At 46.5% G+C, this 18131-nt stretch overlaps 1 protein-coding gene across 2 annotated transcripts; it reads right to left on the reverse strand.

Moving 5' to 3' along the window:
* Positions 1–9018: 9018 nt before the first annotated feature.
* Positions 9019–16644, reverse strand: KCNJ8 (potassium inwardly rectifying channel subfamily J member 8). Of its 2 annotated transcripts, none has more exons than XM_055118250.1 (3): positions 16523–16644; positions 14975–15415; positions 9019–10650 (listed from the first exon to the last, which is right to left on the reverse strand). In XM_055118250.1, the coding sequence occupies exons 2-3, from the start codon at positions 15346–15348 to the stop codon at positions 9750–9752; spliced, it is 1275 nt and encodes a 424-aa protein (XP_054974225.1). In that variant the 5' UTR covers positions 15349–15415; positions 16523–16644; the 3' UTR covers positions 9019–9749. The 2 variants fall into 2 exon arrangements, with proteins under 2 accessions (XP_054974225.1, XP_054974224.1); XM_055118249.1 differs by lacking the exon at positions 16523–16644 and adding an exon at positions 16121–16285.
* Positions 16645–18131: the final 1487 nt, after the last annotated feature.

Raw genomic sequence — 18131 nt, forward strand, 5'->3', positions numbered from 1 at the left:
CCGACTTGTAAATATTGTCTTTCTCTTCTCCTTAATGTCCCTTGCATGGTTATTATTTCAGAGCATTTTTTTTGTATGGATACAGGAAGACAGTTAAAAAGACAACCCGAGTGCCCTAAAACAGATGACTGGTTAAAGAAACTTTGGTACATCTACACAATGGAATACTATGCAGCTGTTAGGATAGATGAAGTCATGAAATTTGCTTATAAGTGTTTGGAATTTCTAACACTAATTCCTGAGTGCAAAGCCAGGAGTAACCCCTGTGCATTGCCAGGTGTGACCCAAAAAGCAAGAAAGAGAGAAAGAAAGGAAGAAAGAAAGAAAGAAAGAAAGAAAGAAAGAAAGAAAGAAAGAAAGAAAGAAAGAGAGAAAGAAAGAGAGAAAGAAAGAAAGAAAGAAAGAAAGAAAGAAAGAAAGAAAGAAAGAAAGAAAGAAAGAGAGAGAAAGAAAGAGAGAAAGAAAGAGAGAAAGAAAGAAAGAAAGAAAGAAAGAAAGAAAGAAAGAAAGAAAGAAAGAAAGAAAGAAAGAAAGAAAGAAAGAAAGAAGAAAGAAAGAAAGAAGGAAAGGAAGGAAAGAAAGAGAAAGAGAGAAAGAGAAAGAGAGAAAGAGAGAAAGAAAAAAGAAAGAAGGAAAGGAAAGAAAGGAAGGAAGGAAGGAAGGAAGGAAGGAAGAAAGAAAGAAAGAAAGAAAGAAAGAAAGAAAGAAAGAAAGAAAGAAAGAAAGAAAGAAAGAAAGAAAGAAAGAAAGAAAGAAAGAAAGAAAGAAAGAAACCCTGAGAAATTTCCAGAACAACAGCAGATGGAATGAAGCTGCTGGAAAAGCCATCTGGGCTATGGTAGAGACTCGCTCAGGGAAGTGGCACAGAGATGGGCAGCGCCAAGTAACACCCAAGTTGAGAGAGGTGGTGGGAGCGGCTGTGATGGTGGGCACAGAGCCGGGCAGGGAGGCGGGCATGCTCTGAACAGTGATGGGCACGGGAGAGACCGGGGTCTATAGAGAAGGGGGTGTCTAGAAAGCCAGTGGGGTGTGGGGCCCACAGACCATAGTAACAAGCCAGAGAGGAGGATATCCCGAGTCCAACATTCGAATTAGGATCTTCATTAAGTGTTTGGAATTTCTAACACTAGGTCACATTTTTGAAAGCTACCATCTTGGCATTTTCTAACTGGGCATGGACATTAATTTTTTTAAAATCACTCAGAAACATAATTTGACTTAAAATATTTCCAGAGTGGAAGAGGTGAATCCCACGATGTTCTTGTTCTTAGTATTTTGAGGACCCATCACGGTGTTTCCTGTGTGGCTGCCCCAAACCACATTCCCCACCACAGGACACAGGCCCCGTTCACTCCTTACCAACTCTTTTTTTTTTTTTTGCTTTTCCATAATACCATTCTAAGTGGTGCATGCAAGATCTCATTGTGACTGTGATTTGTGCTTCCCTAACTACTAATGGTGGACATCTTACCAAATATCTACGGCCATGGAAAAGTCTCTTTAGATCCTCTGTCTATGTTTGTTTGTTTATTGAGTTCCCACGGGATACACATTTACAAAGTTGCTCATGATTGGGTTTTAGTCATACAATGCTGCATCACCCGTCCCTTCTCCAGTGCACAATTTCTACTGCCAATGTTCCCAGTTTCCGTCCCCACTCCTGCCAGCCCACCTCTATGGCAGACAGACACTTTTCCCCCCCCCCCCCTCTCTCTCTCTCTCTCTCTCTCTCTCTCTCTCTCTCTCTCGTCCTCTCTCTCTCTCTTCTATTGGGCATTATGGTTTGCAATATAGGTTCTGAAAGGTTAAGTTCTAACTATCTTTGTCTTAGTGGTCCCTTCCCTATCCTAGCTGCCTGCTCCCCCCACCCCAGGCAAGCTTTCAACCATGGGCCATTCCTCCTGGTCCTTGTTTCCACCGTCTTTGGGTATTAGTCTCATACCATGTTTTTTAATATCCCACAAATGAGTCCAATTATTCTGTCTGTCCCTCTTCCTCTGACATATTTCACTGCGCATGATACTCTCCATGTTCATCCATTTACAAGTGAATTTCATGACTCCATTTTCCCTGGTTCTGCCCATGTTTAATGGGATTTTTCTGTTGTTCTTGATGTATGCTTGTTTATATATTTATAGTTTTTGAATAGAAACCTCTTGTCAAGTAGGTGCTTTGCAAATATTTTCTCCCATCCAGTAGGTTACTTATATGAAAACAATTTAAGTGCCTATCAGTGGATGAATAGATTAAAATACAATATAATGCTACCCAGCTATAAAAAGAAAAGGGACAAGAGAGATAGAAGTGGATGAATAGATTAAAATACAATATAATGCTACCCAGTTATAAAAAGAAAAGGGACAAGAGAGATAGAAGAGTGAGTAGGGGCACTTGTCTTGCATACAGTTGACATGGGTTCAATTCCTGGCACCCCATATGGTCTCTGAAACACAACCAGAAGTAATTCCTGAGAGCAGAGCCAGGAGTAACCGCTGGACATCGCTGGTTTTGGCTATTGTGAACAGTGCTGCAATGAATATATAGGTACAGATGTCATTTCTATTGTGCTCTTTTGCATCCTCGGGATATATTCCCAGAAGTGGTGTTGCGGGGTCATATGGAAGCTCAATTTCTAGTTTTTGAAGGACTGTTCATATTGTTTTCCAGAAAGGCTGGACCAGTCGGCATTCCCACCAACAGTGAAGGAGCGTCCCTTTTTCCCCACATCCACGCCAGCACTGGTTGCTTCTGTTCTTTTGAATGTGTGACAGTCTCTGTGGTGTGAGATGATATCGCACTGTTGTTTTGATTTCCTGCCAAACAGTTTTCAATGTAGTTACATTAATATACCCTCCTGTTAGTAGTATGTATGATTTCCAGTTGCTCCTTATCCTAACACTTGCCGATGTCTCTATCCAACATTCTGGCGGTGTATAATAGTACCATTGTATTGTAGTATTCATTTGCATTTTGGGTTACTAATCAAATTGAGCATTCTGTGCTATGTGTGTTGGCATCTTTGATTGTCTCTTTTGTGGTTGTTTTTTTTTAAATGTCTGTTTTTGAGTGTTTCTATCTGGTTATCTCGATTTCTTTCTTTCTTTCTTTCTTTCTTTCTTTCTTTCTTTCTTTCTTTCTTTCTTTCTTTCTTTCTTTCTTTTTCTTTTTGGGTCACACTCGGTGATGCACAGGGATTATTCCTGGTTCATGCACTCAGGAATTACTCCTGGCAGTGCTCAGGGGACCATATGGGATGCTGGGAATCGAACCTGGGTCAGCTGCATGCAAGGCAAACGCCCTACCCGCTGTGCTATCACTCCAGTCCCATCTCTATTTTTCTTAATGTTTTACAACATAGTGTTATGTCTTTTGCAGATAAAAGAATTATAGGGAATAAGAATAAAAATATCTCTGATTGCTTTTCTTTTTGATCTAATTTAGCATTGTGTTAAAACAAAGGCTAAGTTATAGTAGAGTAACAGACCAAGCCAACAAATAGAAAAATAACTAAAAATACCGAAATGAAATAGATGCCTCTTTCTCATGTGGCTGTTGAGAGGGACACCATCCAGTCTAGAGTGTTTTTCTCTCTCATCATTTATGAATCTGAATTGTTTTCAATTTTTTCTTTATGGATTTTGTTCTCCACAGGTTGTCTACATTGTCTGCACTGCATAAACCTGGTCCTGGGAGAGGGGCAGAGAGAAGGGCAATATCCCTAAGAAAGATTTGACTTCTATGTGGAGTGCTTGGTCCGAAATTAGGCACATGGCCCCACTAAGGACGAGAGAGGCTGGAGGATGAGCAGCTCTGTTACTGTGGATGAAAGGAAAACTAAGTGGGCCTTAGCACTCTGGCCTTTGCTTCCCATCTGTATCGCCAAGTGCGGGGACAAGCTGTGTTTCAGGGAAATACTCTCAGAGGAGCGACAGGACAGCCAAAATTGATAGAATACCTTTACCATCGAATAGCCTACCCACTGACGGATACACTGAGCAAACGAAGGACTTTTCCCCAGCAGTTTAGTATTGTGGAAAATACTAAAAACCAACAGGGAAAAAAAAAAACTGTGAAAGGTGAACATTTTCAGTTGAACGTATATTTTAGCTTCATTTTATTGAGGGCTATTTTATCCTCTGCTGTTTCTATATTTACTCAACACTAAGTAATCTAATAGCAGTTGGAAACCCAGCCTTGCTATTTCTATGTTTGTCTGGGCAATTAAAATAAACAGTGTGCAAAGTTGTAGCTTCATTTAACTGACCCCGCAGACGATTAGAGTTGGGAGAGGGGTGTCGCTGGTGGCCCAGAGAATCTCTGTGAAAACAAGGGACAGGGACTAAAGCTGCTCCCGAGAGCCACGAATCCCACAGGAGCCCGGGCTCCGGGGGGAGTTTGATCTGAAGATACAGCCTGGTTGGGGCTTTCAGGAGCGTCACTCCAATCTGCACAGTAGATTAGCAGAGAGTGTAATTAGAGTCACTTCCTTCCGAGGTCTGTGGGGAAATTCCCTCCACCATTGATGAGAATCATGCACAAAGATCATGGGAAGAGCATGGCCCTTGGGTTTCCTCCTCAGCAGCGTGTGGGACCGGTTGGGGTTATTTCCATGACTGGTCCTTGGAGACTCTCGCTTCAGTTCCGCCTCTACCTTAAACACACTGAGAATGACACGAGTGGGTTGCAGGAAGCCCGAGAGATGCAGATGTCTTTGTGTTCTTCTCCGTTTTTAATGTTTAATCTCTGTTGGATGTATTCCTCAAGAGGAAAGAAACTTCTCGCTCCACAAATGCCTCGTGACAACACCACCATCACTAAAAGATTCCAACCAGTGGGAGGGGGAGGCAGGCGGCTCCAAGGAGCACTGTGGGAGTCAGAATTTTCTCTGGCAATGAAGTTCATTTCTTTAGGCCACGGGGTTCCCGCTGGTTCTAGACACATGTGTCCAACACTGGCCAGGTGTCTGAGGGCAAGGCGATGGGGTTTGACTAAGTCTTGAGCCAAATGACTAGTGGTGAGGTGTTATGGAATAAAATGGTGGCAATACACTAAGTAACACAAAGTCAAGATTATACTGTTTTTTTTTTCTTTTTTGGGCCATGCACAGGGGTTACTCCTGGCTCTGCACTCAGGAATTACTCCTGGCGGTACTCAGGGGACCATGTGGGATGTTGGGGATCAAACCCAGGTCAACTGCAGGCAAGGTCCTCCCCGCTGTGCTATCGCTCCAGCCCCAAGATTGTACTTCTAAGGACAAACTGCCCTCTCTCCTCACCCAGCTCTCAAGTGTGTGTGTGCCATGCTTACAGGGTTGTTCTGCCGCCTCCCCAGCCCGCTCTGTGACTGGAAGCAAGTCCTGATATCCATGTTGCCATTTTGGCCACCCGCTACCTTTCCTTCTCAGCTTTCTTCGGGCAGAATCAGCGCCCGCCTAGCCATTAAATTTCTAATCTGCCTGAAAACAGACACACTTTTCGTTTTCTGCTGAAAATGTCAGACATAGTAGATATATATGACCGGATGTATAAATGAGTCATGTGAACCCAGAGATATCCTTAGTGTGCAAACAGTTTCCCGGTACATGCTGTTATCTCATGGTCAAGTGTGGCTACAGAGCGGGGTAGACACTGAGGACAGAGCTGCTGAGGGTCTGTGTGGCTGTGGGAACAGCACCGAGTAAGGGCAGGCTTGGCTGGGTGGCACCGAGTAAGGGCAGGCTTGGCTGGGTGGCACCGAGTAAGGGCAGGCTTGGCTGGGTGGCAGAGCCTGGGCGGGGCCACCACCAGTTGACTGACACTGGTAGACACCTACTGCCATGGACTGATATCCTAAGCCAGCCGTGACTGCCAATCAGCTGGCGCCTAATCAGCAAAAAAGGACAAAAGCAACTGGGTGGGGCAGGTCTAGGTTTCTGTTCCTGAGTGCTGAGTTGTTCTTTTATTTAAGATTTTTTTTTTTTAGGGACTGGAGCAATAGCACTGTGGATAGGGCGTTTGCCTTGCACTCGGCCGACCTGGGTTCAATTCCCAGCATCCCATATGGTCCCCTGAGCACCAGGGGTGACTCCTGAGTGCAGAGCCAGGAGTAACCCCTGTGCATCACCGGGTGTGACCCAAAAACCAAAAAATAAAAAAAAAATAAAAGATTTTTTTTTTTTATTGACTGACGGTAAGATAGACCCTTACAAAGCTGTTCATGATTGGATATCAGTCATACAGTGTTCCAACACCCATCCCTCCACCAGTGAACATTTCCCAGCACCAGTGTCCCCAGGTTCCCTCCCATCAGCCCCCACTCCCACCCCCAGCCTGACTTTATGGCAGGAGCTGTTCTTCTCTCTGTCTCTGCCTCTTCTCTTTCTCTCTCTGTCTCTCTGTCTCTCCTCTCTGTGTCTCTGTCTCTGTCTCTGTCTCTCTCCAACCCCTTCATTTGGGCACTGTGGTTTGCAATACAGATGCAATGCAATACAGGTTGTTAGGAATATCCCCTTGCCTATGTTTAACACTCAGATCTTGTCCAGCGTGGTCATGCCCAGCTATTATTGTCATAACGGTCTCCTCTGCCTCCCCACACCCTTGTGGCTGATTCCAACCACTGACCAGTCCTCATAGCCCCTGTTTTCCCTGGCCATGGATATTAGTCTTCTACTATATATTTTTATATACTACAAATGAATGCAGTATTTCCATGTCTGTCCCTTTCCTTCTGACACATTTCACTCAGCATGATACTCTCCATGTCCTTCCAGTTACAGGCAAATTTCATGACTTCATTTTCCCTAACAAGCTGCTGAGTTCTTAAGAGGAACAGACCTATATTGTGGAGATCTTTTGTCCATGTCCTAGAAAACACACGTACGGTATTAAATTGCTTATTTAATAAGGATTTATTTATTAAGAGAGTCTTTTGCCCGCACGCCTGGCTGTCTTCCTCGGGGCCCCTCGGAGGGAATGGGCCACAGCTTCCCTCCCCACCCCGAGCAGCGCTCCCGGCGGCCGAAGACCACCGGAACCTACCCATAGCCATGCTCAAGGCCCCTCTCCACATGTTCAAGCCTCATGCATGAAGGTGTCGGAAGAGGAACCCAGGTGTGTGTAATCCCATCAATGGCCAACATCCAGAGACTTAAAAGCAAGCTCCCAGAAGCGATATTTTATAACCTACTTCTCTCTCTGGGAGAAACTAGCATGTTACTGAGTTTCCTGCCCACATGGGACAGCCTCGAAAGCTTCCCATGGTGTACTCATATGCCAAAGCCAGTAACAAGCTGGATCTCATTCCCTTGACCCTGAAAGAGCCTCCAATGCAGCATGGTTGGGAAGGCTGAGTAGAGAGAGGCTTCTAAAATCTCAGGGATAGGATGAATGGAGAGGTTACTGAGACCGCTCAAGAAATTCGACCATCAACTGATTTCGTGGTGATGATGATGATGATGATGATGATGATATACTAAGAATCGAATCGAATATGCTAAACACAGTAACAACATGTCTCACAATGGAGACGTTACAGATGCCCGCTTGAGCAAATTGATGAGCAACAGGATGACAGTGATACAGTGATTTACTAAGAATCCAGTTTAGCTCTTTCATTTTAAGCTTCTGCCCTGTGTGAACAGATGGAGCTCCCTTTCAGGCCTATTTTAATATGTTGACTCAATTAATCCCCCAAACAGGTGTGCACAGTTGGGATTTAATAATTCCGATTATTTTTGTATGGGGAAACTGATGCACAAAGAAATATTTTAAGATCTCACAGTTGCTAAATGTTGAAACTAAAAATTTGTTTTGCTTTGGGGTCATACCTGGCAGTGCTCAGGGGTCACTCCTGTGGTGCTAGGAAGACCATATGCAATGCCAGGGATTGAATTGGAGTTGGTAGCATGCAAGGCAAGCCCCATACCTCCTGTACTATCTTTCTGACCTATGAACATTCACCTTTCATGCGGCCGACCCGTGTTTGATTCCTCCACCCCTCTCGGGGAGCCTGGCAAGCTACCGAGAATGTCCTGCCTGCACGGCAGAGCCTGGCAAGCTAACCGTGGCGTACTGGATATGCCAAAAACAGTAACAAATTAAGTCTCACAATGAGAGACATTACTGGTGCCCGCTCGAACAAATCAATGAGCAACGGGATGACAGTTGACATTTTGGGCCACATCTACCAGTGCACAGGATTTACTCATGGTTCTGTGCTCAGGGATCACTCCTTGCTAATGGTCAGGGAATGAACTGGGGTGTCAGGGACAAGACGCATTTGAAATGTCCCAGCGAAGCTTGAGTACTCGTACGGCAGATGAGCCTGCAGTTCAGGGAGTGGTTAGACTTTGTCTGAAATGACCAGCTCAGTAACCTGAGGAACCGTGTCCACCCACCCCGACCTGGTCTGTGTCCTAAGACTTTCATTAAGGGTAGGGTTAGAATATATCCCTAGTGTATTCTGATCCTTATAAAGGAAGTAAAAAATTTTAGAGATGAAACCAGAATTCTGATATTGGGCCGGAAGAGTGGTCTTGAAGGTTGGAGTTGAGGGGGACTCAAGAGAACAAAGATCCCAGGTTTTCTATGGCAGAGCATGGTCAGAGAGGAAACCCAAGATTTTATATTTGAAATCAAAACAAAGCAGAAAATGTAGGGCCAGAAAGAGAGATTGCTGGGAGTGAAGTGCTATTGCTGAGTGTTTCTTCACTTGCCTCAGGTTCTTTGTGGGGAGTACCCAGATGCTGCTGGGGGGAGGGGTAGTGTGTGGGGGTTGGTCCCTGATGATTCTTGGCTCACCAGGTGGGAGGTTGTGATGTTTGTGGTCCCTGCAGAGTTGGGGGTGTCACCTGGACCATCCTCTGGGGGCCTCCAGGGTGTGTGATAATCAAGGAACCCACAAGTGGGGTTGGGGATGAAACCTAGGTCAGCTGCATGCAAGACACACACCTTCCCGCAGATACATCTCTCCAACCCCTCACCTATTTTGATCTCTAGCTCTCAGGATAATTTTGTGAAAAGAGGAATCATAAAAATGCACTGAATATAAAGAAATGTTTAATAAAACATTTTACACAGTCTTTCCAGCTGGGGCATCTTAAGGACGGAGCAACTGAAAGTGATTTGGGGGCATCCAATTCGCAATGAAACAGGAACGGGAACATTCTTAGATTTTTCGCCAAAGTTCCTGGACACGGCAAGAGACCCCTCCGAGGAGCAGGATCCCACAGGGGCCACTGCGAAGGACCAAGAACAGGGGAGGGAACCGGTGAGGCAGGGAGACTGAGCAGGCCTCGTCTCAGACTTCTCACCTGGTGAAGAACCACACACAAGGCCAACACATGGACTGAAATGCCAAAGGTGCTAACAACAGAGTTTTGTCCACCTCCACTTCCAGAGTGCACAAGAGAAACGGGGAGCTCTGGGCTTTCATCCATTAAGCATTTCAAATGGAACCGGTTCTCGGTAGTCAAATCAAGGCACTTCTTGTGTTTCAGTCAGGGGAAAGGAAAGTCGACTAGTCCCAATACATCACTTAAGCCTACCTTGGCAAAGAGTGCATGTCTAAAACAAATGTGAGGCACAAATCTTTAATCCTTGTGTTACTATTGCTATAGAAGGTGCCGTTGTTTGAATATGAAGATCCATTGTTAGCTGTACAGGGACGAATGTGCATTAGGTGGACGAGGACCAATCCCTGGGTTCCAGGTTTGATACAGCCGGACAGTGTCCTGCACAGAAGGCCAGGCCTTCCTTGGGCTGGTCTTGCTGTCATGATTCTGATGCGTTCTGGTTCCCTTCTGGAGTCATGAACTGCACCTTTGGTACGATGAGGGAAGAATTGTTTCTGCGGATGGAGTTGTTCCTTCTCATGGAATTGTTTCTTCTCATGGAGTTGCGCTTCCTCAGAGAATTCTGGTGGGACAGTTCACTCTTCTGGAGCGTCTGGATGAGGATGGACGGTTTCTCGTCCAGCTCTCGGGCACTGCAGCGAGGAGCCGCCACCTTCATGGTATTACCAAACTTGGAGTAATCCACAGAATACACACCTTCCTCCTCCGTGACAATGGACACAAAGCGGTGGCCCCACTGGATCTCCTCGGCGATGTAGGAGGTTCTTGCCTGCGTGGTGATACCGGTGGTTTCAACCACTCCTTCCAGAATCACGATGACCTCCAGGTCTTGGTTGGCAAGGTCAGTGGCCGAGATGTCATACAGGGGACTGCGCTTGTCAATCACGTGGCAGATGATCAAAGGGGCCACCAGGAAGATGTTATTGCTCTCGATGGGATTGTCAACGGGGATGTCCAGCTGGTGAATGGGCACCACCTCGCCCTCGGGGGTGGTGGTTTTCTTGACCACCTGGATGCGCACAGAGGCGCTGATGATCATGCTCTTCCGGAGGTCCCCCACTCGGAACATGAAGCACAGCTTGCCGTTGCGCACGGCAATCACGGCGTGGCGGCTGAAAATCAGCGTCTCTGCCCTCCTGTGAGCCTGGGCGGTTTTCATGAAGATGCAGCCCAGCATGACGGCATTGATGATCAGGCCCACGATGTTCTGGAGAATGAGCACTGTGATGGCCAGCGGGCACTCCTCCGTCATCATCCTCCCTCCAAAGCCAATGGTCACTTGGACCTCGATGGAGAAGAGAAAAGCAGAAGTGAAGGACCTAGGAGGGAGAACAATGGGAGACAAGGCTGTCAAACCAGACCTGGAGTCAGGAAACTTACGCCACCTGGAAATGGTCCATTTTCCTCCTCCAGAGGTGAAGGAATGCTTTCAGACTATCTGATTTGTCTCATGCCTGATTCCAGAGCATGTCTGTCTGTCTGTCTGTCTTTCGCCTGCAGGCATCTACTTCCAGCCTTCTGGGATGTTATTTTAGTCCTGTTTTCTAGGTGTTGGAATGATGGGCCAATTTTAGTAACAGCATTAGGTAGATAAATACATGTGTTTATGCTCATAGGCATTTTCCACTCTGTAAAACTTCCTACCAAGTTGATGTTGATTATTGCATATCTGTATTAATTGACTTTCGTCCTAGAGAAGGTAATGCTTGAATTTTTTAAATTATTATTGACAACATTTAAGGTCATTCACCAACAAGTGCACATCTAGTATAGAGGAAGCACAAGACTGGAAAGAAGGTAGAAGACGCATCATGAAAAAAAAAACTAGATTTTGAATGAAAAAGAATGTCCATTGCTATCTGAAAAGAAAAATATTTGTTGAACATTTTATTTTGTGAGTGAGCTGCTAGAGGAAGGATATAGGACAGGTTGATTGGCAAATGAACATTTCAAGATCACATAATGATTGTGAACTCAAATCCTCCAGAAAATTCCCCAGCACACAGAAAGGGAACACATCAGGATTTCCTGAGGAACCTTTTCCACATGTCCATGAGCAAACACTGGTTTGGTGGATCCAGGGGGGTCCTAGATAAGGTTTGGGGAAAGTTCTCAGGACATTCAGATTTATTCCTCTGGTTGAGAAGCACTGTTATTATGAATGGATTTACTTCACTATAAATGCAATACTGCCATGGCTGCTTAATTTTAGTAGTCCATTAAAAATGCTGTTAGACTAATATTTCTTTTCTTTTTAAAATTGATTGATTTATTTATTCAGTTGTTAATTTATGTATCCACTGGTTAATTTATTTATTTATCCATGGGTTAATTTATGTTTTTTTTTAATTTTTTTAAAATTTAATTCTTTTATTGAATCACCATGTGGAAAGTTACAAAGCTTTCAGGTTTAAGTCTCAGTTATACAATGCTCAAACACCCATCCCTTCACCAGTGCACATATTCTACCACCAAGAATTACAGTATACCTCCCCCCTTCCCCCCACCTCCCCAGCCCCCTACCCCACATGTGTAACTGGTAAATTTCACTTTACTTTGATTACATTCAATATTTCAACAAAAAATTCACTATTATTGATTTGGAGTTTCTCCCCCCTAATAGACTAATATTTCTAGTCTATTCTTTGCTCCCTACTCAAGTCAAACTGTGCAAAGGGTTTCTATCAGAATATTGCCTCTGTGTTGAAGCCACACCTAACAAGTGATCCAATTGTAAAAACAGACTATAGAATATACAACACACTATATGGGTATGGCATACGAAAAATAAATGTGCATAGATGACTCATGATTAGTTTTTACCCACGTGTGCAAATTTCCCACTGCCCCCAAGTTTTGTTATTAAAAACCATGAATGAAAGCACATAGTTATTATTTTTTGTACTTAGATACAAACAGAATGTGGCCTGTGATACAAAAACTAGGCAAAGAAAAGGAAGGAATCCCGGAGAAGTGTGTGGATCTAACTTTAAATTCTAATAACATTTGATGCTTCAGGGACGAGTCAAGTATGAATACCCCAAATGTTCTGTGGGAATGGTTGGACAGATTCATTAAGTGCCTTCATTTCTCTATTGTTTGTTTTATACAAGAACTTAATTCGAAACCTCATCTGCTACCCAGCCCAACCTATAACGAATGCCTGTGGTCACAAAACAACTGTGAGAAGTGAAAGTGTTTCCTTGTTCTTTGGTTCTGTTGCAAAGGGAGTTAGGCTGATTAATAAGAGGAAAATATGTTGGTTTATTTTCTGACTCATATTAGAAAGTCATCCGCATGGAAGGAAAAGTGAGCCAGCCTGAAATTGAGCTGGCAGAACGTTACGGGAACAAGCCGGTGAGTGGGGCCAACACAATGAGTTGCTTCCTATTTTAATGACATAGTGATACACTGAATTAGAAAGGAAATACAAAGGGGTAGAATTATCATGTCCATGAAATCTCATTTGGGAGAGAGTAGATGTGTTTTGATTTCTCTCTTTTCTGTAGAAGTTATTGCATCTGGTTCATGATGTTATACTCTATGTTAATATTAAAATGGAAGTAATGTCATAAGAATTGAAATTAGTGTAATTTTAACATTAAAATTTGCCCCCCAATTCTTTTTAGTAAGACGTACCACTTAAAATGAAAAAATTAGGGGCTAAAGCCATAGCACAGCGGGTAGGGTGTTTGCCTTGCACTCGGCTGACCTGGGTTCGATTTCCAGCATCCCATATGGTCCCCCGAGCACTGCCAGGAGTAATTCCTGAGTGCAGAGCCAGGAGTAGTCCCTGAGCATCGCCGGGTGTGACCCGAAAAGCAAATAAAATAAAATAAAATGAAAAAAAATTATCAAGTGGATAAAGTTGCTTTTCTACCCTCATATTTCTTAGTGGACTTTATGCCACTTCTCCTACTGGACCGTATACTCAGAACAGCAGGAATACATCAGGGAGTGATAGGCATCAGAATAATCCTATTTTTATAAATCATTGAAAGGATATCACTTCTGATAACAAAACTTTAGTAAATTGCTTAAATGTTTTTCATAGATAAGGACAATATATTTATCTAGTGATAAAAATCTTTATTTTTGAGAAACTTATTTTTTAATGAATGTCTCTATAGATCTGTTATGAGTCATTAATATCAATGCCAATAAATTTCCAAAAGAGAAAAATGTAACTGACTTTCATATACCGGTTAAAAAATAGGATTTAAGATAGTTTCTTTGATTTCTGGTCTACTGATAAGCACTACAGTTTTCATCAGTAGTTACTTAGAGACAAAAATTTGTGACTGTGATAAAGACAAGAAAGTATCTTTGCAACGAAAAGCTACTGGATCAGTTCAGTAGAGTTGCCCTCCTCAGAATCAGAGCTGCAGTCAACGTCCCTGGGGGCTGGCGTGCAAATAGGCCGTTTGGGCATTGCAGTCACTGAGGAATTGGAGGAGGCACAAGTTCAGTGTCTGCCCTTCTGCTTCCTCAGGGCTATGCACGATCCCTAACATTTCAGGGTCAGGAAAGGTCTCCTCCTGTACAGCTTCCTAAGAGAATGAAGCCTGATGCTTGTTCAAGTGGCCTTGCTCTATGCACCATGCAAATATGGAATATTATTGAGAACACACCCTGGAAAATTTTCCTAGTGGCTACTACTTTAGTTTTCCCTTTGCACTGTCCCCACAAAAGAAGCAAAAAGATGACTCCGCCAGGTAAATGCTCCTAGGCTTGACAGAAACCAGAGGCACGCTGACTTCAGGTCCACTTTGCTCACCTTTGAAATATCTGTGCCAAGAGGTCGAAGTTCTCATAACACTGTCTTATTCCTATCCTCTTAAAACACTGAGGTGGAGACCTGCAACATTATATCTTGCAGTCCCGAATCTTCACAGGACTTGGAATTTCCGAATCAGAACATATCAAACAGCAGTGACCACAGCCTCACATACTTGTTCCATTTAGAAGTCTGGAACACCTGAGCTCCCCATTCCCCCATCAATAGTTCTGAAAATGTCCTAAGAGAAATCTATGGGCAAAGTTCACTGGCATCCTCACAATGTTTTTTTTTTTTCTTTTTGGGTCACACCTGGTGATGCACAGGGGTTACTCCTGGCTCTGCACTCAGGAACCACCCCTGGCGGTGCTCAGGGGACCATATGGGATGCTGGGAATCAAACCCGGGTCGGCCGCGTCCAAGGCAAACGCCCTACCCGCTGTGCTATCGCTCCAGCCCCTCACAATGGGTTTTTGATCAAAGATACTTAAGTGTGAACACTGGAACGGGCAGCGCCTTTCCTCCCTTTGCCTCTATTTCTTCTTCTTCGTTTTTTTATTTTTATGCACCAGACACCCTGGATTCTTTGAACCAAACCCTTTTTAGAAATCATTGCCATAATGTTTTCAAAACTAGCCCCAGAAACCGGGACTTCACGTGTTCGGAAGACCTCGCCCCGGAGGGCGCACGCGGAAAACTTTTACTGCCTCTGTGGGGTGAGTTTCCTTCTGAAAGGACCAGAGCGAGTCCATGTCACTCTGCAAAGCCACGGGCACGGGAGCAGGGGGTCGGGGTGGGGGGATTCCTGGAGCAGCCCAAGTTGTTTGCTCCCCCCCCCCCCCAGGTCGCCCCCTCTGCCTGCTTACCTGACGTTGGTCACACACACGCGGGACTCCAGCCCGCTCCTCTCCTGGACGCTGTTCTCCATGTAATCATAGATGTCCCCGTGGGCAAAGGCCACCAGCCACCACATGATGGCGAAGAGCAGCCAGCTGCAGAGGAAGGACATGGTGAAGATGACCAGCGTGTGGCGCCACTTGAGGTCCACCAGGGTGGTGAAGATGTCCTGCAGGAAGCGGCCCTGCTCGCGGATGTTCTTGTGCGCCAGGTTGCAGGCCCCGCTCTTGGCGATGAAGCGGGCGCGCGGCAGGCGGTCCCGCACGCGCGGCTTGCGCAGGTTCTCGGCGGCGATGCGCGCCAGCACGTACTCCTCGGGGATGATGCTCTTGCGGGCCAGCATCGTGCCTCCGCATAGCCGGCGCGGCCACCTGCCCGGCCTGTCTCCCGCGCGCTCTCCGGCCGACCTCCTGTGGGCGGGGAACCAGGCATCAAACCTTTCCCCCAAGGCTCAGCCCTGGCGTGGGGCGCTGGGGTGGGGGGTGGGAAGGTCTACACCCGCAAAAACACGACCGGTCCTGAAATGCATGCATCTCAAGGCGAATCGAGTTCGTCCCGGAGCGCTGGGATCCCCAAGACCTCATCTGGCCGCGACAGCTTTCGTCGCACACACCCTTGGGCACCTCCAAACCCCAACCCTTTCCCCGCCCGTCTACACAGCGTGCACACTCGAGGTGCTCGGACGCCGCAGAGTGAGCGCCCACCCCGTCGGCGTCCCGGGCGAAAATTAAAGCCAAGGGCGCATCGCGGTCTCTTTCGGGGACTCTTGAGAGAACATCCAGAGTAAGAAGGGACAGTTCCTCCTATTTTTAGAAGGAGGCGAAGGAAACGCCGTGGCCTCTGGCGCAGTTAGAAAACGCTCAGTTTAGTCTCCCAGGGACACGCTGGGCTCAGCGCACGGGACTGCTCCAGGCGGAGGCCGGCGCGGGTTGCGTTTTCTTCCTTTAAGACCAAACGTTCCCTCCGAAAGCCCAGCGTTCTCCGAGGGGACCCTGGCGGTGCGGGGCCCGGGGCCAGCGGCGGGGGAGGCAGAGGGAGAGGAGCGCGCGGGCACCCGCGGCCCTGCGGGGCGTTGGGGAGCCCGCCCCCCGCCCCCGACGCGCCCCGCCACTCACCGAGCCGGGCTGGGGTCTCAGCGGCCGCCGCTCCCCGCGCGCGCGCGCCGCCCTCGGCCACGTCCCCCCGCGCGCATCCCCCCGCCGGGCGCCCGGGCCGGACGCGCACACGCGGGACCCTGCGGGGCGCTGCCTCGGGGCTCGCCGGGGGCTCTGCGGCTCCGGAACGGCGGCGGCGGCCCCGCGGGGAGCCGAGGTGGAGACCGGCGCGCCGGGCAGGGCAGGGGAGGGGAGGGACGGGCCCCGGGAGGGGCGGGACCTGCAGCCACCGCCCTGCCCAGTAGCCGGGACCCTCCGGCCCGACAGGACTCGCCGAGCTCCCGTTCCGAGATGCAGAGGAGTGAAGAGAACAGTATTTCGTTAGAAAGAAAATGTTTGCGTCCCGGGGAAATAGCTGGTTACCTGCGGCGGGACACAAGCGGCTGAAAGACCGGGAGTTTTCTGGAGCCTCTGCCTGTGTCGTGTCTCTCCCTCTTCGTTCAGGCTCCTCCAGTAGGGCTGGGACCCACCAGCTTCTGGTCGATTATTCTGAGCATCACAAACTCTTTCTTCACAGAGCCTCTGCCCAGGGAATCACACACATATGCACGTGGGCGCGCGAACGCGCTCTCTCTCTCTCTCTCTCTCTCTCTCTCTCTCTCTCTCTCTCTCTCTCTCTCTCACACACACACACACACACACACCTTATTCTAACACACATACCATGTTCTAACAGAGGCCCCCATGTTCCATCACACACACACACACAAACACACCATGTTTCAATACATACGCTCATGTTCCAACACACACATACCATGTTCCAATATGCACATACATCATATTCCAATACACACAACTGTCCCAACACACATACACACACCCCTATGTTCTATTATGTAAACCCATGTTCCAACATACACACTTTTTTTTTCAATACACACGTCATATTCCAACACACACATCAATCATCTACCATACATACCACCATGTTCAAACACACTCTATGTTCCAATATGCACGCACATCCTATTCCATCACACACAAACACACACACACACACACACACACACACACACACCATGTTTCAAAAAGGAAAGAAATCAGCCACCGATCACTACATCACTTCTGGTGAAGAACTTTCCCCCACAAGGCCAAGGTGTGCTTTTGAGAACAAACCACCCTTCAGCCAAGTGTCAAACCATCCTTCAGCCAAGTGTCATGCCGCCCGTCAGCCCAGTGTCATACCGTCCTTCAGAGAAGTGTCGCCGGGCTGGTCTGGGAGGTTGCGGGGAGGAAGCCGCAGCTGTGCCTGGGTCTTCCCTGAAGCTGTTTCTGCCGCTGCTGGACCAGGCTCCGCAGACGAGCTCTCTAGCTTGAGGTTGAGCATTCTGGTCTGCGTTCATGGAAACTTTCATTCTTGGAGTTGCATGTATTTCTAAGTCAAAGGACAAAGGTATACAGAGCATAAACGGTGTGTTCATTTTAGTATCAAAGATCTAAAATTAGTGAGTTGTAATGAAGGCAAATGAGGAACAAACTTTCCCCCTTGTGCTAAACCTGCATTGAATCTTCCAAGGCGGGGGACCCCCAGCCTGCCATACTAGCTGTCCCCTCTATGGCCTTCATAGGAACGGTAGCTGATGTGATTTTACTACAAGGGTGTGGAGGGTTACATGTATAAAACTAATCTCCTCATTGTTCCATTTTACAGGTGAATTTGAGGTGCAACTTCTTTTATAAAATTTAGCTTTAGTATTATTTTTAACACTTTGTGAAGGTCCTCCTAGATTCCTATGCATGAAATTATAGTTACTATTCATAAGATGTAAACAGGTGTAGTCAGGGAAAGAAGCTCTTCATTATAAGCTTTAATGCAAGTACAGATGTGATTAGAACAAGGAGAAAATCCTATTTAAATTCCTTAGAAACCAGAGATTTTGTTTATTTAGTTTTTTTTTATTTTGGGGGACCATACCTGGCGATGCTCAAGGGTTACTTCTGGTCCTGATTCAGGAATTACTCCTGGAGA

This window comes from Sorex araneus, chromosome 10, assembly GCF_027595985.1.
Source record: "Sorex araneus isolate mSorAra2 chromosome 10, mSorAra2.pri, whole genome shotgun sequence".
NCBI lineage: Eukaryota > Metazoa > Chordata > Mammalia > Eulipotyphla > Soricidae > Sorex > Sorex araneus.